General features: G+C 44.9%; 2 protein-coding genes across 4 annotated transcripts; one reads left to right on the top strand and one right to left on the bottom strand.

Annotated features, from left to right (window-relative positions):
* Positions 1-286: 286 nt before the first annotated feature.
* LOC131854168 (protein charlatan) lies at positions 287-9267 on the bottom strand. 3 transcript variants are annotated; one of them, XM_059205331.1, is made up of 7 exons: positions 9182-9267; positions 3662-3960; positions 2693-2881; positions 2096-2272; positions 1376-2005; positions 927-1165; positions 287-818 (listed from the first exon to the last, which is right to left on the bottom strand). In XM_059205331.1, the coding sequence occupies exons 2-7, from the start codon at positions 3929-3931 to the stop codon at positions 422-424; spliced, it is 1902 nt and encodes a 633-aa protein (XP_059061314.1). In that variant the 5' UTR covers positions 3932-3960; positions 9182-9267; the 3' UTR covers positions 287-421. The 3 variants fall into 3 exon arrangements, with proteins under 3 accessions (XP_059061314.1, XP_059061369.1, XP_059061439.1); XM_059205386.1 differs by having other exon boundaries at positions 9112-9208; XM_059205456.1 differs by lacking the exon at positions 9182-9267 and adding an exon at positions 8228-8411.
* Positions 9268-15590: 6323 nt separating this feature from the next.
* On the top strand, positions 15591-24713 carry LOC131855294 (regulator of G-protein signaling 19). The gene is made up of 7 exons (XM_059206551.1): positions 15591-16099; positions 18487-18587; positions 19289-19297; positions 20920-21009; positions 22114-22175; positions 23425-23591; positions 24164-24713. Exons 1-7 carry the CDS (start codon positions 16079-16081, stop codon positions 24419-24421), a joined length of 708 nt encoding a protein of 235 aa, XP_059062534.1. The 5' UTR covers positions 15591-16078; the 3' UTR covers positions 24422-24713.
* The last annotated feature ends 1209 nt before the right edge of the window (positions 24714-25922 follow it).

A 25922-nucleotide genomic window follows, 5' to 3' on the forward strand; every position in this document is an offset into this window, starting at 1 on the left:
ATATCAAGTATGTCTTTAATGTCGATCACTTCCGCAGATAGGTCCGTACACTCCGTACCTATCCACGAAGAACAATATTGGTCCATGAGAATGTAAACGACAACATAACCCTGGTTTAACTATAGGTCATATTTTATTAAAATGATCATTTAATGGCAAATCGGTTCACATACACGAAATATTTGCCCTCAGTGATGAAAACGTATTATATACAGAGTGTAGCGGAGGGAGACGCTACCTTTAAAATATATACCAAATCTAGTGACGCAGCCGACCGATTCAAGATATGAAAATATTGTTTGACCTATTGGTACAAGTACTCGAGATATCGAATACTACGACCGACTCAGTTGAACGTATCCATCCCGGGTTCCACCCCGGGGAGGTCCGCGCTCGGCGTGTGGTGGCCGGTGGTGGTGCCCTAGTAGCGCAGGCAGTGGTCGTGGTGGACGGCGAGGTGGAGCGGCGCGGCGTTCTCCTTGTCGCGCGCGTAGTGTGCGGGCGCGGCGGGCGGCGCGGGGGCGGGCGGCGCGAACTCGCCGCCCAGCGCCGCCGGCTCGTACTCGTCGCCCGACCCGTCCGACGCCTCCAGGTACCCGAACAGACGCTCCGCGCCCGCCGCGCGCTGCTCGCGCCGCCGCCCGCCCGCGCCGCCCTCGCCCCCCGCGCCGCCCCCCGCCGCCGCGCCCGCGCCCCCGCCCCCGCCCCCGCCGCCGCCCGCGCCCCCGCCCCCCGCCGCAGCGCCCGCCGCCGCGAACCCCCCGCCTGCCGCGCGCCCCACGCCCGACGGCACCTTCAGGTTGCGGCTTTCGATGTGGCTGTAACAGAGACGACGCGGTGATTTCAATAATGTATGATGTCGCTACACCGTGCACTGACAGACTCGCAGTAGACGCTCGAGAGATTATGTTAGGGGTGCGACTCACTGTGCGTCCCGCAGGTGGTGGGCGAGCTGGTGCTGGTCGTCGGCGAGGTAGGGGCACTTGGCGCAAGCCTTCTTGTTGTGCACCTTGTGCACGTGGGTGGCGAGCCGCTCCGCGCGCGCAGCCTTGTATTCGCAGAGCGCGCACGCGAACGGCTTCAGGTGCGTGTTCAGATGCCGCTTCAGGCACCAGTTGTCCACGCCCGACCACGCGCAGTAGCAGCACGCATACCGCCGCTCGCCCTACGGGATACACCGCTCGTATTACTCCTAACTGACAACTTTACCGCATTCCCCAATACCGACATCCACTCCAGGGCCAGTTCCCTGGAGTGGATGTGGAGTTTTAAACCTAACAAGACTAAGACACAATATTTACGACCAACCTAACTTAAGAAATAGTGCCATATTCAGGATTTATTTAAAGGATTACTTCTACTGACGTACTCGTACCTTGCGCCGGACGCCGGCGGCGGCCCCGGGCGCCGCGGAGGCCGGCCCGAGGCCCGCGGCCGCCTTGTGCGCGCCGGCCGCCGCCGCCGAGCTCTCGGCCTTGGCCAGCGGCGCGCGCTCCAGCTTGACGGGGGCCGAGGCGCGGTACTCGAGCTGCGGGCCGGCCGCCGCGCCCGCCGCCGCGCCCACCGCGCCCACCGCGCCCACCGCCGCCGACGGCGCCGCGGGCGGGGGCTCGGCCGGCGGCTTGCTGTAGTAGTGCAGCGCGGGCGCCGCGGCGGCCTGCTGCGGCTTGGCGGGGGCGCGTCTGATCCGGTTCAGATCGTACGGCTGGTCTCTGTGCATGCGCAGGAAGTGTTTCTTGACGTGGTCCGCCCGGTTGAACTGCTTCTGGCAGAGGTAGCAGTGGAAGGGCTTCTCGTCGCGGTGGATGTTCTCGTGGCGCGTGAACAGGTCCCGCCGGTCGGTGGCGTACGGACACGAGCCGCACGCGTACCGTTTGCCGGCCTCCCCGGCCACGCCGCCCGCCGCCCCCGCGCCCGCGCCCGCCCCCGCGCCCACCTCCGTGGCTTGCGCGGTCTCGCTGCTCCCGTTGCCTCCGGCCCGCCGGTCGTTTCGGCTCGCCTCTACCTGCACATCGTATCATATATGTAGGACGTAGGGCATATAGAGAGTGAGCGGGGACCGAGGGAGTGGTGAGGGAAGAGAGCGGGATGGCACCTTGTTCTTGAGGCGCTGCAGGTAGCGCGTGAGGTCGTCGAGCGCGGGGTTGTCGCGCAGCAGGTGGTCGGCGGCGGCTGGGTCGGAGTGGTGGTCGCGCGCGAGGTGGTGCCGCACGCCGCGCGCCCACCCGGACGCGAACCCGCACCCGCCCACCGGGCACTGGAACGCGCGCGCCTGCCGCCACAATACACCACACCGATTTACTATCTCTTAAAATATTTAAACATTAAAACTGATTAAAAAATATGTACCAGTAACGTTTCTTGCCAGTTCTTGTCAAGTAAGGAAACTAACCGTAGGTACTAGACGGTAGGTTCAGTGATAAAAAATGTCAAACATGCATAAGAGAGAGCAATAAAAAATTTTTTATTTGATTTATTATTTATATTAAGTAAAATACATTGTAAATATTATTTCTTTCTTTCTTAGACAGTGGTTGACTCCTCAATAATTAATTCCTGCCCGTCGCATCCCTTCACTCCATCTTATCTCGCCTCTTCTAGTTCATTCCAATCTATTCGTTTAGACAACAATATGCATTACAGTTACAGTTACATTGTAATGTGGGCAGTGGTGGTATGGTGGTAGCGGTACCTGCGAGTGTGTACCGAGCCAGTGCTCGGCGACGCGCGCCAGGAAGCCCACGCACTCGCAGTCGGCGCACTTGAACAGCCGCTGCGCGGGGTTGTAGGCCGCGATGCGCGAGTGAGCCCACGCCAGCGGCTCCTCCGCCGCCGTCCACCGGTCCTCCGCGCTCGTGTCGATGCGCGGACTGAAGTTCGCCTGCGACCAAACACACTGTTTAATTATCTGTGGTCCTTCGAGCCGGATATTGTCATTTGATTACAGATTCATATTACTTCACTGATCATTATTCATCATCCGGCTCGAAGGGCCAAATGATTAAACACTATTCATGTTTAAAAATTAATTTTAATTCAATAATAATGTACAGTAATCGGTTGCAATTTCATGACACCTAAATCAACAACGGTTGCCTAGCAACGGTAACAAAGCAACAATATAAGGCCCCGTATAATGGCTCGTTTAAACACCCACTCAACATCACAAATGTATACTTTCTAGTTTGACGGCCTCGGTGGTCTAGCGGTTTAGCACACGGTCTTACTTCCGATGGTCGCGGGTTCGATTCCTCGCACGGCACAAACATTTATACATGAGTATGATTGTTTGTCTCTCGGTCTGGGTATTTCTATGTATAATATGTATGTATTTACTGAAAAAACATATTTATGTATTTGTATCAGTTTTCTGGTACCCCTAACACAATAATAATAATAATAATAATAATAATAATAATAATAAATTTATTTGCAATAGATTTTGGGTACATACATATATGATGTTATACAAAAACATGGCCCTTGCAAAATCTGCTTATATCAAGCTTTAGCTATCTTAACTTGAATCTAGATGACGCTGTGTGAATTGTCCTGAGATTATTATTATTATTACAGTTTGACAACAGAGCTTTGCGAGACCTATTCAGATAGTGGAATGCGTGTAGGAGTATATCTTGATGTGGTGTGTGGTGTGACTCGCCTGCAGTATGCCGGGCGGTGGGAATCCTTTCTGCATGAGTGCTGCGAGCCCCCAGGCGGTGATGTGCTCCTCGGGGCGCAGCTCGTCCTCCAGGTCGCGCTCGGCGGCGGGGAACTCGACGCCCACCACGCCGCCCACGCCCACGCCCACGCCGACGCCCACGCCCACGGTCGCCTCCTCGCCGTACAGCTTCTTGGTGATCTCCTTGAACATGTCCTCGCAGTCCATGGTGAGGGACGCCACGCTGCCCACGCCGGCGCCGCCCTCCATTTCAATGTCGCTGCTTCAAACACCACCACCTGCAACAAACAAACAATCAAAGTGAAACTGGTTGCCTCCACTCTCATTGTTCCGTATAATATTAATACTACATTTAAAGACAAACTTGCTGTCCCCAAGTATCGTTTAGAAAAAGTCAATAGGCCTTTTATAGGAATAGGTATAAAAATTTACAATAAGATACCAAAAGATATACTGGAATTACTCTTAAATAAATTGAAAACATCTGTTAAATGATATTTACTGAGCAAAGTCTAGAATTCGGGGGAGTGCAAACAGCTACCTAACAACTGTTGCGAGTATACCTGATTGTCCGCTCCAGAGGCACTGGATATCGTTGCATTGTGGACCCAGCGCTTCTGGACGTGGACACTGATATATGAATTAAGTGTATCTGTATATTATAAGTTACTAACATAGTTATGTAAGTTGTTTACTAACACTATATGGATATAATCCGAATTAAATAAATAATAATATAAAGCTATAAACGATTACTTAAATGACGAGCGTGCGTGGCAATAGTTGCTCATGTTCGGGATTTTCATTTAATGTTAGACGCTTATATAAATATACATTGTAAATAAACTGGCTTTTAAAAAAATGTAATACAGTGGACCCCCGGTAGTCCGACAATCATTTTGCAGGGCAGTGTCGGACTATCGAATTTGTCGGATTATAGAGCACTGCCTAAGACCCCTTATAGTCCGAATTTTTTTACAAAAGAGTACCTTGTAATCCGACAAATTATAGATCCAATGATGATTCTTTATATTATATTGTGGTATAGTGATGCAAATCAGCACGTTCAGTAAAAGATTGTGCGAGTGTACGTTTTGTATAACGACACGTATGTCACGCAGTTGCTCATATATATAGTTTATGTAATTAGTGTCAGCTAGAGTATTCAAGAGGTAACAGTTAAATATACAAGTTACACCCCACTGTGTGTGTTTACTCTCACCACCGCTCCTGTCATCACATGGCGACCGTGACAAAGAAGCTGCATAAATGGATATATACAGTGGACCCCCGGTTATCCGACAAACGTTTTGCAGGGCAGTGTCGGACCATCGTATTTGTCGGATTATAGAGTGCTGCTTATAGTCCGGATTTTTTTACATAAGAGTATCTTGTAATCCGACAAATTACAGATCCAGTGATAAGATTCTATGTTATATATGTATGTATGTATATGCACTCTGAAGTATATTGTCAAAGTAATATTCAATAACAAATAATAGACAATGTCGGATTACAAGGGGGGCCGGATTACCGCGGGTCCACTGTATAATGTAAAGGATTAGACGTTCATAAGCGGCTGAAATGTCCTACATGAATAAATGATTTTTGAATTTTGAGTTTTATATAGCCAAAATAAAAAGAGTATCGAGTCTTAGATCTGTCCACGTATCTAATGTTTCCAGACTTCAGGCGACGTGTTACTTAACACGCGGCGCGGCTCCGGGACCACATGTTTTTACAATGGGGTCCAATTTCACGGGATGTATTGTTGCACAGTTATTTGGAAAGGAATAAAATACGTTAGCTCGCTTCCAAATGATTGCATTATATATAATCTATGTGTTATTCTGGTATACAGTTATTGAAAGAAGAAAGAGTAATGAAAAGTGAAAGAGTAACAAACATACATCAATGCTCACAAAATTTCGCGTTTATAATATTAGTAAGATATAATAAAAAATATAGTATTACGTGTGACTGTGTAGGTTGAAGGGTACACACCCCACCCGGTTAGTGAAGATGGAACTACCTTCAATACTACAGGTAATAGTTCGATTTAAATTAATTTGGTATCATCAATTCAAAATTAACATTTTAACCTTCAACCTTTCAAATGTTACCATTTTTATTATTGTTATCCAGTTATTAAGTACTCAAGATAGCGCGGAATCAATTCCAAGTGATTCCATACTTGTGCTGGCGAGTGTACATATTATAATAGTAGAGGCGACCACGTGTTGGTCCGCGTGTACACACACACAGTACACATAACTGATCGCATTCTATAGATAGATGGACAAATTATTTATTCACCAACAACAGACACATCCTTACTAATATTATAAATCAGAAAGTAACTCTGTCTGTCTGTCGCGCTTTAATGTCAAAACTACTGAACCGATTTAAATGAAATTTGGTATATGAGATACAAAGTTTTTAAAAATGTTACCCTTAAGGGGGTTAAATAAATTAGAGGACAATTGTTTTTATGTAAATTCGTTATTATTGAAGCTAGAAGATTGAAACTTATTTTCGAGGCTGTTGATTAAATATAAATAAATAGACCATCAAAGTTTATAAAAATATTACCCTTAAGAGGTTAAAATAAAATAGGGGATGAATATTTTTATGTAAATTCGTCATTTTTGAAGCTAGAAGCTTGAAACTTATTTGTGAGACTGTTGATTAAATATAAATGAATATGACATTCAAAGTTTGTAAAAAATTACCCTTAAGGGGGTAAAATAAATTAGGGGATGAAAGACATTAGGTAAATTCGTTATTTTTGAAGCCAGATCTATGAAACTTTTTCCATTAGCTTTTTTGGGTTAGTTTATAAAATACCCCACTAATATTATAACTGTGAAAGTAACTTTAACTGTCTGTCTGTCAGTCTCACTTACACGCTAAAACTACTGAACCGATTTAAATGAAATTTGCTACACAGTTAGTCTAGACCCTGAGAAAGGACATAGGCTACTTTTGAATGCGATAGAAGAGTTTTTTTGTGGATTATAATGTAATGGTGCACCCGCCTGCGCTAACGGTTTACGCTGGCGGGGCACCAGTGGAGGATGATAAGATGAGCTTGAGGTCAGGTCAGGTCAGCCCATTGTGCAAATTCACCAGGAATTTAACACGATGGTTTCCAGGGGGAACCGCGTGGAGGTCGACCTGACATGGTACATTGCTAGCAATGGGGTTATCAATCCACATTACTGACAATCCCTTTCCCCCCGATAGAAGGGTTATAAGGGGTTGAAATATAAGAGTTATGTATGGAAGTGTCGTCATTTTTGAAGATGAAACGATGAAACTTTTTCATTTGGCTTTTATTGGGTTAGGTCATTAAATATTTTTTTCATTATTTGGTCAAGGTCACTATTTTACGCGGACGAAGTCGCGGGTACAGCTAGTATTATATATATTAGATACAGACAAATACAACAACAAATAAGAGAAATGTAGATTTATATGTCACAAAGGTCAATAGGCAACCAACTCAGTACGGGCCATGTTTACGCACAAAGTTGGACAAAGAGCTGGTAAATAAAGCTCCGCAGACTTATCTGCGGTCCTATCTAAACTTATATTTTACGTGAAACCTCGTCACGGCTTCATTAGGTAAAGGTAATAGTTAGGCAGGCAGGCAGGCAGGCAGGCAGGTAGGTAGGTAGTCACTGGCCATGCACTAGGTACTGTCTACTATAACTACTCTACGCTCTTGTCTCCACGCTAACGTTAGACCTCGCCTCGTTATCTATGGTCACGGCCTCGTCGAGGTGTAATGACCGGCACAGATATCATATTTATAATGTTTTCAATAAATACAACGGCTTTCTGAAAATACTAGTTACTTCTAGAGGTTTAAGCTTTAAGATGGCCCCGAGGATATAAAGGGCTCCCAGTCTCCACTAAGACACTAAATATTGTCTAAAAAAATATCTAGAATATTAAAAAACCTAATCCTAAAATTGGCAACCATCAATAAGAATCATTCAACCCCTGCAAGTGCGCGTCTATCGAAAGGAACAGGGAATTTCTGGTAGCTTGTTTTTGGTCGGGGTATTTTTTTAATTGAGTAATATAATTAGGCCCCTAAGTAGATATATCCCGGGGCCCCACAAATTCACGATCCGCCTCTGATATTAATTATTGTGTACACAGCCGTGGCTCTATCAAACATTCATATTTGTGATTCCTTTCCGAAGTGCTGAAAACTGACATGGGTCTCTTTGTTTTAATAGGACAAAAAACATTGTTTTTACAATTGCCTCCTCTTTTAAACCTTCATAATTGTTTTTTGTAGCATTTAGGTTAGTCGACTCTGAACGACCTACTGGCTACGTACAGTTAAGTTAAGGCTCGGTAATTATGAGACAGACTAAGTAATTCTTCTTGTAATGAGTCTGCGCTCAGAATGAGTGGTAGAATAAATTAATATAACTATTCAAAAGTGCTTATATTAAATTTATATGCATTAAGACTATTTCTATTCTATTAATTACTGCGATTATAGTAATAACAAGAATATAGCCATACTGTCGCAATTCGCCTTCGTGTTGAGTCAAGTAACATTTCATTGGAAGCGACGCAAAGCTGCGTTTGTATATGTAGTTATACGTTCCGTCCGTCCGTCGGTTAGCGTCTGTACATGCGGGTGGGTACATCTGGTGTGTACTGTATCTATACAAACGCAGCACAGCTCCGCGTCCCCTGGCTGCACCGTGCACCCCACACAGGGCCGCGCTTGCATCGCCTCCTCGGAGCGCCCTGCGGCCGCCCGCCCACCCGCCGCCCGCCGCTACCTGCCGCCGGCCGCGGCGGCCCGGTGCAGCCTGCCCTATTCAATTATCTGCCCTACATTGTCTGTGCATGGCTTTGCACAGACAATATATACATACATATTATTTATAGATGCCGGTTATCTAACCGTATGTCCTCGTTTAAACATCGTTATCGCAATTCACATGACGAATTTACGAGGCAGGAGTTTTGTATTGGAAATGAAAATATGTTACTTATGATTGAGAATTAGTTTGTGTTCCCAATTAGTTTCACGCGTCGGTGTCGCGCGGTGCTGCGTGGAGGCGGCGGCGGGCGCGTGGAGGTGCAGCGCACGCGGGGCGGACCCCCGCCGCACCCGCAGCCCGCAGGCCGCGCTCCTCAATGGAGGGTAGGTAGGCGCAGGTCGCGCTATGCCGTGCCAACTGGGGCCACGTCGCGCCCCGTCGCGCCACGACGTGCTACGACGTGCTACGACGCGCCACGTCCACCATGCTACGTAGCACGTGTAGCGAGTATCGCGCTGTAAGCCAACGGTCCCGAAAACTCGCAGGACGCAAGTCGCTTAAGACGGTTTCAACATTTTTTATACTTCGCTCGCTAGAATATACTCGATCGAAGCCACTCGGCTCCTAGGTTACCTAGAATTAATGTGATGTCTCGGGCCGGAGGTGACCGGCGTCGGGCGCTCGCCGCGAGGACGCTACGTACCTATGCGTATATGCGTCCGAGGAACTATCGGCAGTGGAACTACTAAAGGCCGTGGAGCCGCGGGTCGCAGGGCGGCGATCGATGGCGTGGGCGGTGGGGGCGCGGGCGGCGGGCGGCGCGGGCCCCCGAGCGGCGAGCGCGTGCTGGCGCGGTCGATAGCGCGGCGCGGGGGGGCGGGGCGGGGGCACGTCGGGCGTCGGGCGCAGCACTCGACAGTCAGCATCGCGCGGCGCGCCGGCCGCGACTGACGCCACCCGCGGCCCCTGCCGCGCCGCCCATCGATCGCCCGCCGCCCGCCGCCCGCCCCCGCCGCCCCCTGCGCCGCCCGCCCGTCGCACCCATTCAGTACGGGCCGACGCCGCGACGTATTGACCGAGTACGTGTCTACGCAATGGAACCTCCGGTCCCTTCGCCGCCCGCGGCTCGTTGCCCCCGCATGTACTGCTACGGGCCGCGGGGATGCGCGCGCCATACACACTCGCCTCCAACATGGAGGTCTTCCTTTGTCTAACGCAACGACTAATTACATATTTATTTTACTTTATCTCATGTTTCATGCAGGTTATATGCATGGTTCTGTTTTTGTACGTATCCAGTTCATTTAGTTATATTTTGTACATATTGCCGTAGTTTCACATTATATTATTATTAGAGGAAAACATTAAACAGTTAAAACTTTGGTCGTATGAAATCGCGACTGAAGTACTAGTTGATATCATAATCCAAAAAATGTGACAACAAACACAATACAGAACAAATAAAATTAATAAACACAAAGGTTCACGTTGAGTATTTGCTGCAACTTTCTTTTTTTTTTCCGTGAACCTATAACTAGCTTCACTGCTTCTAATGTCTCAACAATCTACCTGTAATACAGCGCTGGTTTCTCAAATAGTGAGTCACTTGAAATTAGGACATAATCTGTATAGTTTTTTCATACTGAGGGTACCTACACGTAAAAACCATTATTTTAATAACGACAATAAATCAGGTATCTATATTATATATGTTAAGTACCTATATACATATATAAAATGTATATTTACAACGTACAACCATATTCCCAGCCTCTTATTACTATAATAATTTTTCAATCGAGTGACATTATTACGAAAAGTATAGCTTCCACATTCAGTTATTTAGTTCTTTTTGTTTTTGATCATATCTGTAAATGTCAATATAGTATACTAAATACGTATATGTCAATTGAATGAATCCTATGTTTAGATATTGCCACGTATATTATTGTAACTAAGTACATACAAATTGTAACGACATTGGTTTCAAATAAAATAATATAAAAAAAAATTAATATATGTTGTTTTTACTTCTCACGGAAAAGTCAAGCACATGTTACTGTCCATACCATTGACAAGTTTCTTCTATAAGTTCCCGGTGTGTAATACCTACCTACAGCAAAACACTTGACGGGGTCGGGACCACATCACTCTTGATCGGGACTGCAAGCTGCACTATACAAGCAAAGATGTTAACAACGGAGCCACATCTTGACCCAAGAACTGTCAGAGTGTCTATTGAAATACAGGAATACATTTCTACCAGGAACATGGTCATTGGTTTCCAGACTTAACATAGCCTATAACTTGTACCTGGAATCCAATGAATGGGTGATTTAACAAAAACAAAAGTCCGCATCGTAACGTGTGTAGGGTGTACGTGCCAACTAGCGTTGCCAGACGTCCCATATTTCTCGGGACGTCCCGTACTTTAGGCTTAGTTTAAAATGTCCCGGCGCGGCGGGACTGACTCTGTCTCGTATTCGAATCGTGCTCCGTTTTTTATTATTAAATAGATCGATCTACGCTAGACAAAAGTACTCCCGCACGCAACATCGTACCCCTAATTGAATAAGAGAAGAATTTTATTTGTCTCGAGTAAAAAACTAAATTCCCGTATTTGTTGCCTATTTAAGCGTTTGCCCCTTATAGGCTGAAAAAATCAGGCAACTGTAGTGCCAACACAGTGAGTATACTCGTAGTTCGCCGAGATGAGTATCGAGTAGGGTTGCCAAGCCCAAATTTAAACCAGGATTGATAGTTCAAAAAACTAGGACTATCCAGTTTAAAAACAGAACGCAGTAGTAGTGTTGCAATAGTTATATTAATATGTAGCAAAATTCAAGTAATTAATATAATCAGGTTTTTAATAAAAAGTATTTGATAAAATTATACTGTTGACAATCAGTAAATAAAAACCCAGGACGCTGACAAATAACTATTCAGGACTTGCCAGGACACTTCAAATACTAGGACATGTCCCGGGAAAACAGGACGGTTGGCAAGTTTAGTATCGAGCGAGTTCCAATAGTAGCAACAAACGAGGACGCGTGAAGGTACACACTACACGTATATGTCTACTCATCATTTTATGTTTTACACGCTTCTCTACGCGCTGCTCTCCATTTAGCAGTGATCACGGCGCGCGGGCGAGTGTAACACTGCCCAAATATCGGGAACTCAATAAACCTTACTAGTATGTACTATAAATGCAAAAGTAACTCTATTTGTCGCGCTTTCACGACAAAACTACTGAACCGATTTAAATGAAATGTGGTACACAGATAGTCTAGACCCTGAGAAAGGACATAGGCTGTGTATAAGTATCGTCATTTTTAAAGCTAGAAGCTTGAAACTTATTTTTAAGGCTGTTGATTAAATATAAATAAATATGACTTCAGAGTTTGGAAAAATTTTAGGTGGTAAAATGAAATAGGGGGTGAAAGTTTCTATGGAAACTCGTCATTCATCGTCATTCATGCGGAGGAAGTCGCGGGCACAGCTAGTAAATGAAACGTGTTAAGATCCAGTATTTTTTTTACTGTTACATGTTTATTTACGTGAAACATTAAAGAAAATACTGGAGTAGTAAAATAAGTAGGTATAGGTATGTGTTGACAGTTAATAACAAAATACCTTCCCGTATGTCGCCATACCAAAAACACTTTGATAGTATACGAGTATGTATAATACATGTGTAAATAAAGAAATATAACAATATTATAAACAATGTTATTGTATGTAACTGTAGGTCGCTCACTTGTAGCAGATACTTCTATTTAATGTGTGTATGTATGTACCTTACCTGCCTTACTAGTAGATGTAAAGCATACAATTGCGAGCCACTCCACCTACTCCGTGGCAGACTCCGCATAGAATAAAAAGGTCACTAGTTTTTAAATTGTGCTGCTAGCAACTAATTATAGAATTTTAATTAATTAGTACGACAAATAAATTAACGTAAGGACTATCTTTGTTACTGTTATTTATTACTGAGCTCTCAGACAGATGCAGTCTGTATCGGTAGCAGTCGTTTACGAGACAATGTTACGGGTGAGCTGTGAAATATATTTCTTTCGTTCTTGTTTAATAGATTGTGGGTATAGTTCAATTGTTTCCACCACACGACAATAATATTTCATAAGGCGGTCTGGTGCGGCAGGCAGGGCTCCGGCCGGCGCGGCGCGGCGCGGCGCGGTGGTGCGGCGGCGAGACGAGCCACCCTTACGATGTGCTCGTACTAGCATGCTATACAGCGCTCGACCGCTGCCGTCAGTTTGGTTGAACTACGTACCGCGTATACATACACAGTCGGTAGCAGCAGCATACGTATGATTGACAGACAGACGGACAGCAGGCGGCGCGGCGGCGCGGCGGCGACCCGACAGAAGCTTCTAACATCTTAATACATTTAAAATAGAAACCATTTGAGTTACTTGCTTTCTCAACTGAACTGCCGACATTAATATACTGATGTATTTGTGATTCACTGAACACATGAAAATATTAATTTAATTTATATATTTTTTTAAATTGAAATGGGAAGCTGTGGTTGCCCTCAGACGTGAGTACTGTGATGGATTTAAATGTGTACAGTGTCATGTCACCACACAAAACAGCTTACGAATAAACTGTGTCGCGCCCAGCTGAAGTTGGTGAGATTGAGTTACCTACGTAGTCCATTTTATACAGAACTGGTAACTGTACAATTTATTGAAATTAATGATACATAATTAGTGTACACAAAGTGTTTCATGCACGCATCTTTCCACCACCACCGCCTATCAAACAATCTTTGTAGGTCCATATTTTTTCTTGGCCAATACCAGATTTAGGTATTTATGAAGACACTAAAAACTATATCAGCCTCATTTTATAAACATCATCTCCTCAGGAGTTGTGCGCTGATGCGGGTTGTTGATGGGACGGTTTCGTTCCACTGTCACAATCGCTGTTTATAAATGACTGCATATTTAAAATAACACTTACATAAATCTTTATATATAAAAATTACGTGTCATATTGTTTGTCCGCGATGGATTCCTAAACTACTGAACCGATTGCAAATTTGATTTGCACATTATGTGTATTTTGATCCAACTTGAAAAATATGATAGTTTACATATAGTCGCAATATTATTTTATTCAACAACCTTAGCCACAGCAACGCGTGGCCGGCTCTGATAGTAATCTGCCTGCGTGATGCCCTGTGTACTTGTGTACTGGGTTATTACATATATGGTATGTCATCCTCGACAATATAGACGTTTACAACACAGCCTTACTTCTGATGGTCGCGGGTTCAATTCTCGGACGTATGAATAATATTGTTCGGATAGGTCGGGTTGTGTTCTATACATACGTAGTTATATGTAGCTATAATAAGTATGTATTTAAAATATGTAAGTGTGTATTTACCATATATCAAATGAAAGCTCTGCTAAGTTTAATAATTGGTGGTCAATTTGTAATATTGTTTTGTTAAATACATGATAGGAGGATATTTTATATGTTATTTCAATGGCAATCAAGCTGACGACCCGCCTGATGGTAAGTGGTAACCGTCGCCTATGTACATTAATATATGAACAGCACTGCGGACTTCACGTTATGATCTGGGACCGGCGATGGCACTCGTGTGTCGCTCGTGTGTCATACTTGTCATTATGTAACTTCAGTATCTGACCTGCATCCTGCAATTAAAACACAGCCTACAAAGCAACTGCTTGCCGACTGAAATACATACGAGAGACTGTGACCTACCACCGACCGACCGAACTGTGGCCGACCACTGTTTACACTCAGCGGCTGGTAATGTAAACCCTTTGCCACCTGACCATAATAAAGTGCAGTAGAGTAGAGATCAGTGTTTGACACAAAATGTACTACGAGAAATGGAACGTGAAATGTGTTCGTCACCAATAGTTGTCCATAATTTGTCATCTGTCCGGCCGTGAGGACATGTTGTAGTCTGTGTACGTGGTGCCCGTTGCTGGCTCGGCATCAGGCGGCCGTACGCCTCGTATCTATCGACCGTACACCCCGCTACATCCGGGACCATCTGCATTAAAATTCATCCCCAATTTCTCTCCTTAGATATATTTTATAATAATAAGTGTGTTACACATTCCGTAGTAAACTAGCAAATGGTAACAAAATGAAGCAAATGTTATTATAATAATTACTAGATATGACGACCTTCCTGGCCTAGCGGTTTAACACACTTCGATAGTCGCGGGTTCGATTCCGCGTACGATATAAACATGAGTATGATCGTTTGTATGGTGTTTTCTATGTGTTTAAAAAAGATATGTATTATCTTATACGTAAAAATTTCTATCAGTTTAGCACCCATAATACAATGATCGCTTAGTGTGGCACTAGGTGGTGCCGTGTGAATCGTTATTATAATTTAGCTAGTGGAATCGATTTACCCTTTAACTTTAAGTATTTAATAACCATTGATTAACATTTGATCATCAACTTCATCGCCCTATACAGAATACAAAAATACTGCCCAAGTTAAAAATACAGTGACCCAGATTTTACATCTTAATAGCCTACTCGTCAGATACATTGTCAGTTGTCGGAGCTGGACTCGGTGTACGTTTCTCAGTCAGGATGGGCTGGTAGTTTCAGTCGGCGGTGCAGCGCGGAGTCGAGGCTGGGGTGCGGCGGGCGCGGTCGGTGCGTGCGGGGCGCGGGTGTGCGGGCGGTGGCGGCGGGCGCAGGCGCGAGGCGGCGCGGCTGCGCGCGGCGCGGCGGCGGCGGCGGCGGCGGCGGCGGCGGCGGCGGGCGAGCGCGGCGCGGCGCTCGGTCGATGGTCAGTCGCGCCCCGACCGCGGCCCGTCCCCGTGCAGCCGTCGCCGCCGCCGCCGCGCCCGCAGCCGCCGCCGGCCGCGCGCTCGCCGCATGCCGCGCCCGCGCCCGCGCCGCCGCTAGCGCCGGCGTGGCCGGCGAGCCGCCCGCCGCCGCAACCACCGACCGCCCGCCGACGGCAGGTGAGCGCCGCCGCCCTGCCCTGCTCGTGCTGCGGCATCGATCGCCGCCCCCGCCCGCGCCCCCGCCCTCCGCCCCGGCCCCCGCCGCGCGCATGTGTGGCACGTGCTGCGCGCGCTCCGCCGTTCACGTCGAGCCCTTCTTCTGATCTCCCCAGTACCGGTGTGCTGCACCGAATGGTGATAGAAAAAATTCAAAGTCCAAAATTTATTTCCCAAAAAAAATTTGTAGTTTTTAAAATGAACCTGTAAATGCCTTAGAATGGACGACAGTCGCGTGTGAATCCGACTCTTGTGTTTGAAGTTTTTTTCTAAAAGTTTGTTTAAACGAACTCGCACCGCATAAGCGACCAAATAGTGGCAGCCACCCGCGTCACAGGTGGAGATGTCAGAGGCGCTAGCAGCGCGCATCACCGGGCTACGTTTATATCAGGCGTGGAACGATACACTATATTACAGTAGTATCCCATACACATCTCTGTAAGGGAAGAGTGGCACGTCTGCTGCTATTGATCGGCCGCGACGTAGCTCGTACGCAGCGAGCGACTAACTGTTAGCGAGCGGTGACCGGTGCGAGGCGTTATGCTCAGTGACTGCTGGAGATGCAGAAGGAGGGCCGCGAAGTGAGTCTGGATGGCGTGGTGGCTGTGGACTGTGGTGCGAGCGGAGCCGGCCTGTGCCGCCGCGCCGCCACTGCACTGCACTGCAGGCAGCTGGCGCGGCGCGGCGCGGCGCGGTGCGGTGCGGTGCAGTGTAGCGAGCGTGCGCGTTGTTTACAAGGGGTACTCCTACACGCGCGCGGCGTCCGCAGGCGGCGCAGTAAACACGCGCCGCCGCGCCCGCGCCGCCGCCGCCGTCGCCGCCGCCTCAATGAGAACGCGCGGACTATAAATACACGCGTCGTTTCGCTTGCCGCTGTCCATTCTCCTCCCCTCCCCGCCCCCCCCCTCGCACCGCGGCGGCCGCGGCTGGTCGCGCGACCCTCACCTACTACCCTCCAAATGTTGTTTATTTTCGCGTCCGGTAGTACTGGCGCGTACTGGCGCGGCGCGTGCGGCGGCCGCGGCCCGCCGTGCGCGTCCATGTTCCGCTGCTGGCTGCACCATGTTTACCTCACCTCACCCGCACTGCCCCACGCCGACGTTACAACACATCACCAGCTAGTATAATAATATTTATAAGCCGCATCGTACATATCACATCTGTTCGCATCCTCGTTATTTTCCTAAATCGTCGTTGATGACCAACAGTCAGCAGCACATGATAGTTATAAAATTAATATTGTGTAACATTATACTGTTACTTTTTCTAAAGTAAAACAAATCTATCTTTACTGTGCTCTATTTTCATATATCAGTAGTACAGTTAAGTATTTAAAAATTACACTACTGCAGTAGGTACCTACTAGTACCTACACTATACTATAATTAAGTTTTATTCCTTTCGGAGTCTTACAGATCTATATAACTTACATATATTTCTAATAGGTGTTAGTTGCAGCGCGTATAATATAATATATATAACTTATGAAGTACACAATGCTTTGCTGATGTTAGTACAGCCACGGTGGCACTAAGTATTATAGAACCTCTCAGTGTCGGCTGCCCGTCGTCCTAGTTACTTTATAATAACTATTTGTTTAACGGATCCAAAAAATGTTATAACTTTCTTATCCACTAGTGTTTTATATTAATATAATTTACAAAATAAAAATGTATTCTTAATACGCTAGGTAACTTTTTAAATTAATAATTTTCAAATTTCTAATCAATTTGTAAATAAAAAGTAAAATATACTTCGATGGCCGAGGAAGTTCAAGAAAAATTCATACTCGTTATCACTCGACGAATCCCGAGTCCACGTACACTGGTATAATGAATTATTTTAACTGTTTGTTGCCACGTGAGCACACCGCTCACAGTATTATAATAAACTATCTGCTCCCTCGACTGCGTCCGCGTGGAATTTAACTTTATTTTTCTAAAATAAAAGTGGCCTAAGTTACTCCTTATTGCATCAGCTACCTGCCAAAAAAAGTACCGTCAAAATCGGTCCAGCCATTTCAGAGATTAGCAGGAACAAACAGACAGACAGACAAAAATGGTAAAAAATGTTATTTTGGTATATGTACCGTGTTTATATTCATATGCATGTAGTAAAAAACGTTTATTTCAATATTACAAACAGACACTCCAATTTTATTGATGTGTATAGATATAATGTTATTTGACGACGTCTCTTATACTGGTCTAATATCAGCAAAGATGCGCCGCACGATGGCTATATACATACATACATACATACATACATACATACGTACAGGTGTACGGGCGCGGGGCGTGGCGATACTACCGGATTCAATCTGAGAGAGTTCATTTTGAAATTAGAGATATATCTGTACTACTTACAAGTTACATTTTAGTGTTTTAACAAAATGAATCTTAAAAATTTTAAAACATTTGTTATATGTTTATTATTTTATTATCTGTGTATGTTTGTTGTATGTATGTATGTTTATTATGACCTGCTCCACTTATTGCAATCAGACTGCAGTGATGAAGCGTATCTATTGATGGTACAAGTTGCGGTTTATTTTAACGCAATAGCATTGTATACCATGTCGATATTCATGTGACGGCCCGCCTGATGGTAAGTGGTCACCATCGCCTTTATACATGTATCACATTATTAATGTCGTCCAAAGCACAGCTTACAAAGCTCACTAGATCACATTATATTCAAAGTCACTAAAATAATTTTCTGGTTAGAGTTTAGATACATTAAAATAATTGTAATGTACCTGAATGGTGTATGGATATGATGCGATTTATAATGAGTTGCAACCAAGTGGCAAGTAGACTTGAATTGTTTGCGTCGCGTGACGCGCACGTGTCGTCGCCGGCGCGGCGGTGTCACGAGCCGTGTGACGTGACGTGACGTGACGTGACGTGAGGTGAGGTGAGGTGTGGTGGTCGCCGCGTGTGACGCGTGTCTGATTGTTGGTTTGCAGATGTGCAGCCTGTCTGCGTTGGCGCGCGGCTGCCGGCCCGCGCCCGCACCCGCCGCCAAGCCGTGCTGCCTGTGCTGGTGCTGCTGCTGCTCCTGTTCCTGGTCAGTACTCGCACACACCCCCCGCCCCCGCCCCCGCCCCTGCCCCCCACACACCACCCCCGACAACGTGTCCAACGTCGCACCGCAACCAGCACACTGGTACGCATTGCGTCGAACCAAAGGCGGTCGCAAATATAAATAAATACATAATTCATAACGTATGCATTACCATTACACAGGCCAAGTTATCAAGTTAAGTTACAGAATCCATCCTCACTAACACTTATAAATGAGAAAGTAACTCTGTCTGTCTGTAGTGCTTTCACGACAACACTGCTGAACCCATTTAAATGAAATTTGATACATAGATAGTCCCTGAGAAAGAACGTAGGCTACTTTTTAATGCGAAAAAAATATTGTTAGGGGTTGAAAGAGGAGATGAAAGGTTGTATGGAAGTATCGCCATTTTTAAAGCTAGAAGCTTCAAACCTAGTTTTTAGGCTGTTGATTAAATATATAAATATGATATTCAAAGTTTGTAAAAATTTTACCCTTAAAGCGGTAAAATAAAATGCTTAACCAAGGTCGTTATTATACGTGGACGAAATCGCTGGCACTGCAACATTTAATATAAAAATGACAACTCCTGTAATTGAGGCAATTGCAATTAACCTGTCTCTAAGCGGTCCAGATTCTTTAGGCTGTATATTATTTATAATACCTATGATGTATATTTAGTTGTGTTTTGTTTTTTGTCGCAGGGCTAAATGGTAAGTCTGTCGTGGGGCGAGGGCGCTGCTGCGGCCGCGGGCCCGACCCGGACCCGGACCCGGACCCGAGGCCCGCCCGGGGGCGGCTCACACACACACACACACACACACACACACACATACTGATCAGTGTTATATTCATGTTATCATTCTTGGTCCAACATACTTACATTACATTTTCGCTAAACTTTCAGCATTTAACTTTGAGATTTTCGTTTATCACCTCGATTAGTGTGAGATTAGAAAACATATTACTAAATACTTATTTTTTTTATTTTAATTTATAAGTATATATCTTGGATGTTGGGTTTTACCTTATATGTATACATATAAAAATTTCGTGTCACGTTGTTTGTCCGCGATGGACTCATAAACTACTGAACCGATTGCAAATTTGATTTGTACATTGTGTGCAATTTGATCCAACTTGAAAGATAGCATAGCTTACATCTCAGTTTATAGTCGCAATATTATTTTATTCAAGAACCTTAACCACAGCAACGCGTGGCCGGCTCTGATAGTCAAATATATCATTCGTCTTTGATCCTGCGGCATCTTTTTCTTCAGTGACTATTGCAATGCTGTCAATGCTTTCTTCACCCGACATCATATATGCTCAATAGATATATATCTTTTTTTTATTACGACTCACAATGACTAACGCGAATGAAATGAAAGAAATACCAAATGTCAAAATGTTCATATAAGCCGATAGTTGTATGTAGATTTGCATAGATAATTAATAAATAATTGATTAATATCCTCAGCACACATAATACAAAATAAAGACAATAAACGTGTATAAAAATAAAATGTTTAAACTAAACTCTAAATTAAGATCTAGGTGTATTGTTATAATCACATTTTAATTTGACAGATTAAAAATTACTCTCTTTTTTTAAATTTAATACTGGCACAAATTTTTTTTAACTCCAAAAAAGGTTGTATACATATATTAATTAAACAAGACGTGTGACTAACACAGTCACAATAACAATAATAAACAAACACGTGTTCGTCACAAGCGTCACACAATGCGTGCGCAGATGACATAATATTAAATAATGCGTGTATGTGAGTATTTTTGCACAGAGAGCCAACACTGATTTTCGTGTATATATACATAGTAGGAGAAAGTTGTGGTTATAACAACGTGCAATATACATACATGTTATATCTTAATATATTTATCTTTATCTAATGTCTTAATCTTATTATTATCAAAAGTTTGTAAGTATACATGTTTGTTACTCTTTCACGCAAAATCTACTGAACGAATTTTGATGAAAGTTTACAGTAATATAGGTTATGCATCAGAATAACACATACGTTATATTTTATATTTTAATAGGGGTTGGTGATAGAAGAGTGGAAATTTAGGGTTCTACGTATTTTTATGTCACAATAAAAAATGAGAATAAAAAATTATTTTGAAAAAATGAAAATTAAATTCTTGAGGTGGGTCACCCTTAACACTCAGAGGTATAAAAAAAGGGTTATAAACCTATTACCTATACCTATAGACCTACTGAACAGACATATAAACCTATATATAATGAATATACATGAAACCTGTGAGTGGAGAATGTTGAATGTTATACATATGTATATCGTACGTGCAGCCTGGCGGCGCGCGGCTCGGAGGGCGGGCCGGGCAAGAAGCCGCGCGAGCCCGGACCCCAGGACCCGCTGCTGCCCGACGGAGACGCGCCGTTAGTATACACATACACATACACATACACATACACACACCCCGTTCACTTGGGCTGGGACCTGCTTCACGACCTCGGCGGTCTAGCGGTTTAGCACACGCCTTTACGTCCGGTGGTTGCGGGTTCGATTCCTCGCACGGCACAAACATTTGTATTCATGAGTATGATTGTTTGTATCGGGCTGGATATTTTATATGTATAATATGTATGTCTATACGAAAAGATGGATGTATTTAAAATATATATATATCTATGTATTTGTATTAGTTATCTAGTACCCATAACACAAGATTCGGCTAGCTTAACTTGGGACTAGATTGCGCTGTGTGAATTGTCCTGAGATTATTATTATTATAGCTTTTAGTATCTTCACGATTTGATTTGAACCGACTAGGACTGGCCTACAGCATCACATTTGTATATATAGGTCACATGTGTCTGTACTTCTGCTCTAGTTCTGTCTATACTACTATGGTGTCATATCATATGTCATACGGCCCGTCTGATGGTAAACGGTTACCGTAGCCACTGAATGTCTTAAACTAGGGGTATCGCGTGCGTGTTGCCGACCCTTAAGGAACTAACTCGTAAGTCAGTTGTTATACATGTTTACTTAATGCACAGCTGATTATTATTTTGCATATGATCATTCCATAAAGAATTTCACCAGTCGAAAGTCATAAATTATAAAGTTAGGAGTTCTATAGAAAAAAAAAATATGGTGTAAGCACCTATGTACATAGACATGATTCAGTTCAGTTAATATGTTTCTTTTATGGTTGATAATGGAATGGTGCAAGCGGGTGTAGCACTAACGGTATACGCTGGCGGGGCACCAGTGGAGGATGATAAGATAAACATGTGGTCAGTGGTCAGGTCAGTTAGCGCATCGTGACCAATTCACCTGGAATTTATCACGATGTTTTCCAGGGGGACCGCGTGGAGGTCGACGTGACATGGTACATTGCTAGTAATGGAGTCATGAGTCCACGTTACTAACTACGCCCTTCCCCCGTTGTATATGTATATATATATATGTATCGCATGTGACACTGTCGAGGCACCTGATGTACCATGACGTGATGGTGTGTGTGTGTGTTTCAGACCGAGCCTAGAGGAGATCCAGAGCTGGGGGCAGTCGTTCGACCGGCTCATGCGGAGTGCAGGTCGGTCACACGCGGGCACCAAACATCTACCTCGCTACCTCGCTACCTCGCTATGTCTCTGCGTCGCTAGTCATACTTAGTTATAGTACATAGTACATAGTGAACCAACAGTGGTTAACTATGTATATATATATATATATATATATACGAGTATAGACTCGTATGTGAACTTGTAAATACTCGCATGCCACCACGTCAAGTCAAGTCTATGAATGGTACTGCGAGTATATTGAACTGTGACAATTATCAGGAGAACATTTGCAATATGCATATATGTATGTATGTATGTACAACAACAATAACAAAATATATATTTTTTATCTAAAGATATACAAAGTTTACATTGAAGAAGCTTTTGGACTACGCAACGGATTTAAATGTAGTTTTTAGTAGTAGATAGAGTGAGTCAAGAGGAATGTTTGTATGTATAATACTTGTAGCCGTGCGAAGCCGGGGTGGATAGTTAGTTAGTAATCATTAGATGTTTTAAAAACCTATTAAATGAAAAAACTGTAAAGAATATTAAACTTCTGTTAAGTCTATTTTATTAAGAATTTATTTATTATAGGAACACCAGCGCTATTCTAAATATATACCTATATCTTGACACAATTAATAAAAAAAAATACTAGGCCAGTGATGGCTTTCACAAGTAGTAACAGAATAATATGTAGTACCAAGTATGTAATATTATCTTATATGTGACTAGCTTTTGCCCGCGGCTTCGCTCGCGTTATATTACCCCCTAAGGGGTGGAATATATCAAAATCCTTTCGTAGGAGATGCCTACGTCATACATAGTAGCTTTATGCATGCAAAGTTTTAGCCCGATCGGTTTAAAATTGACAAAGTTTCATACAAACTCTCATCCCCTATTTTATCCCCTTGGGGGTAGAATTAATCAAAATCCTTTCTTAGCGGATGCCTACGTCATAACATCTACCTGCATGCCAAATTTCAGCCCGATCAGTCCACTGGTTTGGGCTGTGTGTTGATAGATCACTATGTCACTCACCTTTGGGTTATATATATTTAGATAATAGACAAGTACTCGACATAATTATAGTCGAGTCAAAATTATACGTAATACGTATAATTTCGACTTGTACGTATATTACGTAATTTTTTTTTTTTATATTATTTTAATTGATGTAAGTGTACAATGCTCAACCAATGTAAACGGTCCACTTGTGTGTGTGTTCATGTACCGTGGTGTGGCGGCGGTGGTGGTGGTGGTGGCGGTGTACAGCGGGCCGCAAAGTGTTCCGCGACTTCCTGCGCGGCGAGTACTCCGAGGAGAACATCATGTTCTGGCTGGCGTGCGAGGAGCTCAAGCGCGAGACCGACCCCGACGCCGTCGAGGAGAAGGCGCGCTTCATCTACGAGGACTACATCTCCATACTGTCACCTAAAGAGGTACACACACATCAGATGCTTGTTATATAACTCATAAGACTGGTTTTCGTTATCATGTGATGCCAGTGTTACCATTCACATGTGATGGAGGACTGGGACGTCATGTCTACATATTCCGTAATGTCACTTGTATTATCTCACCTTTTAACCGAAACACAGTCTACAAAGTAAGCTGCTCGGGGCTGAAACAGCCGAGTGTGTCTCACCGTACCATCACCCACGCATAGTCTTCTGACTCTAGTACAAACTCTTTATGATTAATATTTTAAATCTGTATGTATATAATCTGTATCTGTGTCCTTTTTTTTTTATTAATATTTTTTTTTTTTATGAATATAATAAGATAACGTCAAATTATAATACATATGGCATAATGTGGGCTGTCAGATAAACACATAGCTACACTCAGCGACTTAGAGGGCATAGACCCAGAGGTTTCCCAAAGTGGTCTATATCGACGGTCGGTCTACGACAGCGGTCGTCTTGTTATTTTTGAAAGTACAGTTGAAAGTGTAATTATTTCATTTTCATCCGTGATATAAGTGATACATGTGAGTGTTCACGTCGCGCAGGTGTCTCTGGACTCGCGCGTGCGGGAGGTGGTGAACCGCAACATGGTGGAGCCGACGCCGCACACCTTCGACGAGGCGCAGCTGCAGATCTACACGCTGATGCACCGCGACTCCTACCCGCGGTTCGTCAACTCGCCGCTCTACAAGACGCTGGCGCGCCTCTCCGGCGGGGAGCCCGCGTCGCCGGCGGCCGCGGCCCCCTCCGCGCCCCCCGCCGCGCCCCCCTCCGCGGCCCCCGCCGCCCCCTCGCCGCAGTGACGCCGGCTGCGCTCGCGGAGGCCACTTCGTAGTGGGCGCGAGTCGCGAGTACCGCGCTAGGCGACTCCCACCCCGGAGGTCCGTCGCTTCCCCGAGACGGGCCCTCACTCGGAGCGTCCTCGCAGAGTGTTTTCTATTCTGTATATAGTCTCGACATACTTTAATTAAACGGGTACTAATTTTGTACATAGTTAGGTTAAGTAAGAGTAGGTGCGCGCGCGGTCTGCCGCCGCGGCAACTTCGCTGGTCCACCGGCTGCGTCCGCCCCCGCGCGCCCGGCCCCGGCGCCCCACCCCCGCGCGGCGCGGTGCCGCCCGCGTGCGGGTTCGAGTCCCCGAGGCGGCACCGCGGCGCGGCGCGACGAGGACGTGGCGGCTTCTCACACGTTCGGTCGTTCGCACTCCGCCCCCGCGCCCGCGGCCCTCGCTCCCCCCCGCCACCGTGTCCCGTCGCCGCCGCCACCCTCACCCTGTTCCCGTTTCCTTTTTAATGCACTTTCTAGTTAGAAGCAATAAAAGGTGGACCAATTAAGTTTGCCGGAGAGTCAACGAATAAATCTGTTCATGTAAAGACGAAATTGTTTTATTTATTCTCACTTAGTTTCCCTCGTCATAGCGGTGGTCAGTTTCTTTACCAATATTGCGCAAAAACATTTCTGAGCCTCATAGATGTACAGCTCCAAGGAGGTACTTACATCTCACTTTAATTTTTTTTTTTTTTTTCTATTGTGGCTAACAAGCATTCTGCCAGTCGGCCAGTCTGATGGTAAATGGTTACCGTAGCCTATTGACGCCTAAAACACCAAGGGTGACACGTGCGCGTTACCGACCTCTTAAAAACCCTTAATATACCCTTCTTGACAAAACACAAGCTGTAGTCTCATGAGAAAACCTCGGCAGGTAGTTCATTCCACAATATCAGTGTACGCGGGAGGAAGTTCCTCTGAAACCACATTGTCCGAGACCACTTAGGTTCTAGTGAATGCGATAGCGATGAATTCCCTGTTGATGGCGAGCGGTGCGATGGTAAAAGGTAGCCGTAGTCGAACAATTCCTCAGAACACAGAACACACAAAGCGAAGCGAAGTCTCGCCTCAAGCTAAATGTTTCGATACCGCCAGAGAGGTCGGGATCATCGACAATTCTCATAGCATCTCTCTGAACCGGGTCAAAAGGACCGAGCTAATATCCAGGTGCTCCTGTCCAAAGATGCGATCAGTACTCCATGTGCGACCGAACCTGTGTCTTATATAAGACTAGCTGCACCCACGACTTCGTCCGCGTGGAATTTAACTTTATTTTTCTAAAATAAAAATAAAAGTAGCCTATGTTACTCATTATTATATCAGCTACCTGCCACAAAAAAAAAAAGTCCCGTCAAAATCAGTCCAGCCATTTCAGAGATTAGCCGGAACAAACAGACAGACAGACAGACAAAAATTATAAAAAATGTTATTTTGGCATATATATTCATATTCATGTAGTAAAAAACTTACGGTTAT

This window comes from Achroia grisella, unplaced genomic scaffold (assembly GCF_030625045.1).
Source record: "Achroia grisella isolate CSIRO2021 unplaced genomic scaffold, CSIRO_AGI_Agris_v1 utg1062, whole genome shotgun sequence".
NCBI classification, from domain to species: domain Eukaryota; kingdom Metazoa; phylum Arthropoda; class Insecta; order Lepidoptera; family Pyralidae; genus Achroia; species Achroia grisella.

Coding starts and splice junctions, on each gene's coding strand:
- LOC131855294 (XM_059206551.1), top strand. CDS start 16,079: ATGCAGAAGGAGGGCCGCGAA. Junction 16,100..18,486: donor TGCAGAAGGAGGGCCGCGAA/GTGAGTCTGGAT, acceptor GTTGGTTTGCAG/ATGTGCAGCCTGTCTGCGTT. Junction 23,592..24,163: donor CCATACTGTCACCTAAAGAG/GTACACACACAT, acceptor CACGTCGCGCAG/GTGTCTCTGGACTCGCGCGT.
- LOC131854168 (XM_059205331.1), bottom strand. CDS start 3,931: ATGGAGGGCGGCGCCGGCGTGGGCAGCGTGGCGTCCCTCACCATGGAC. Junction 1,166..1,375: donor CCGCCGGCGTCCGGCGCAAG/GTACGAGTACGT, acceptor TGTATCCCGTAG/GGCGAGCGGCGGTATGCGTG. Junction 819..926: donor CACCACCTGCGGGACGCACA/GTGAGTCGCACC, acceptor TCTCTGTTACAG/CCACATCGAAAGCCGCAACC.